This window comes from Alligator sinensis, unplaced genomic scaffold (genome assembly GCF_000455745.1).
Source record: "Alligator sinensis unplaced genomic scaffold, ASM45574v1 scaffold998_1, whole genome shotgun sequence".
NCBI lineage: Eukaryota > Metazoa > Chordata > Crocodylia > Alligatoridae > Alligator > Alligator sinensis.
Genome location: NW_005842630.1, coordinates 196,352 through 198,104, shown reverse-complemented (window position 1 = coordinate 198,104; position 1,753 = coordinate 196,352). Strand labels below are relative to the sequence as shown.

At 59.8% G+C, this 1,753-nt stretch overlaps 1 protein-coding gene across 1 annotated transcript in view; it reads right to left on the bottom strand.

Annotated features, from left to right (window-relative positions):
- TCIRG1 (T cell immune regulator 1, ATPase H+ transporting V0 subunit a3) overlaps window positions 1–1,493 on the bottom strand; it is a 12,284-nt gene extending 10,791 nt beyond the window's left edge. Inside the window, exons 1-2 of the mRNA XM_025215231.1 lie at window positions 1,178–1,493; window positions 457–636 (exon numbers count right to left, since the gene is read on the bottom strand). Coding sequence (XP_025071016.1) covers window positions 457–636; window positions 1,178–1,197 — 200 coding nt within the window. The 5' untranslated portion in view covers window positions 1,198–1,493. The remainder of the gene's footprint in view (window positions 1–456; window positions 637–1,177) is intronic.
- Window positions 1,494–1,753: the final 260 nt, after the last annotated feature.

Genomic DNA, 1,753 nt, shown 5'->3' with positions numbered 1-1,753 from the left:
AAAGAGGATGCAGCTTGAAGCAGGTCCTAGACTCCAGGCTACAAAGCTGCCCTTGATTCCAGCTGACATGTTACCTGGCAGCTGGGGACAATGGAAGCTCACCTCCAGACTAGTCCTGCCGGCAGTGGGGCAAGAGTGTCTCAGCAGCAAGGGCTGCTGGCTCTGACTGCGAGGAGCTGAGGAGGAAGCTATGCATTGAGTCACATGGGGCTTTTCCACACACAGTGCTTGCAAAATATTTTCCAGCAAAGCTACCCCCTCCCCTCCCCCAGCTCAACCTCAGCTGCTCCTGAGTCAGGGCCACTAGGAGGGGGAGGAGGGCAGGAACTGGACTGCCCTAGCTGGGACAGTGGAGAGAAAGGCAAAGGCAAGGCGGGAAAAAGGGGCCCTGGGCTTTCCCTGAGTGGGACAGGGTGACTGCAGCTCTGGGGCAGTGATGGGGAAGCCCAAACCCACCTCAGGCTGGCACCCTCCCCACGTCTGGTCTCCAGCCTGCAGCACAGATGTGCAAGGAGCCTGCAGCAGGAAATGCCCCCAGCAGCACAGGAAGTGGCGGCACAGCAACCATGCCATACTGGGTGCCAGGCCCCTATGGAGGCACGGAGCTGCCTGACAGAGTGCGGGCTGAGGCTGCATCTGTGATGGGAACAGAAGAGCCAGCATTTCTGGAGCTGTTAGAAACCCAGGAGCACAGCTGAAGGGCTTGGGCACTCTGCTCATTCCGCCATGCTGCTGGGACACCAAAATGGCTGGCACATATGACAAACCCATCACTTCCCTCTAAGTCCTTATTTCTCTTTCCATGCCTTAGCAAGGCACTGACACAGCAACCAGCCCAACCAAAGCTGGCTCCTTCCAGCCCCCCATGAACAGTGCCAAAGCCCATCCACTCCTAAGAGAGCAGGGGACATTGGTCCAGGGAACGAGGCGGTAAGATTTAACACAAGCCCAGGCCTTACAACAATGCCCACTTACCCAGGGTTTCCATCCCCTCCAGAAGACAGCCCACCAGGCCAAAGCGGGAAAGAGCAGTGCCACCCCTTGGAGAGGGCAACACCCATCCCCCACCATGTGCACCACCAGCCCTGGGGTTTGACTACACGGGGAAGTACTGGCATGTCCCCACCACCCTCCAGCTGGCCCAGCTGCAGTCAGGGGACCCAAGGGCTCTCTGCACCGTCCAAACGCCAAATCCATAGTGCCAGGCCGGTGACCCAGACACAGTACGTGGGACACAGGCGCCAGCAGCCTGCCGTCCCCAGCTCAGACAAGCCTCGAAATCCTCCACTGCAACCACCCTGTGTGCCACCCTCACCGCTCTGGGTGGCACCTCACCTCCTTGGGACAACTAATGAAAAAAACAGGAACAGTGTCACGTGGGTCAAAAGGGCAAAATATGAAATTAAGCATGAAGCGGGCCAGGATGCAGGACAGCAGCACCCCAGCCATGCCAGGAGATGGGCTGCGCCCAGTCTCCATCCACCCCAGCCAGGGCCAGACACACCAGGCGGCTGCCCAGGGACAGAAAAGAGGCCCCAAAAAGGGTGACAATAATGGTGATTCCCATTACCTCTGGCAAAGTGGGGCCTGATACTACAAGTTTGAGTCCAGCCCTGCTCTGCAACAGCCGGAGGGGCCCGTCTCCCCAGCTCAGTGGGAGGGAGGTTTCGAGGGGCCGGGCCGGGCCGGGCCCCGCAGCACAGCACGAGCCGGGGAGCCCAGAGGGGCCCTGTCAGGCCCGCACCGGGGAAGC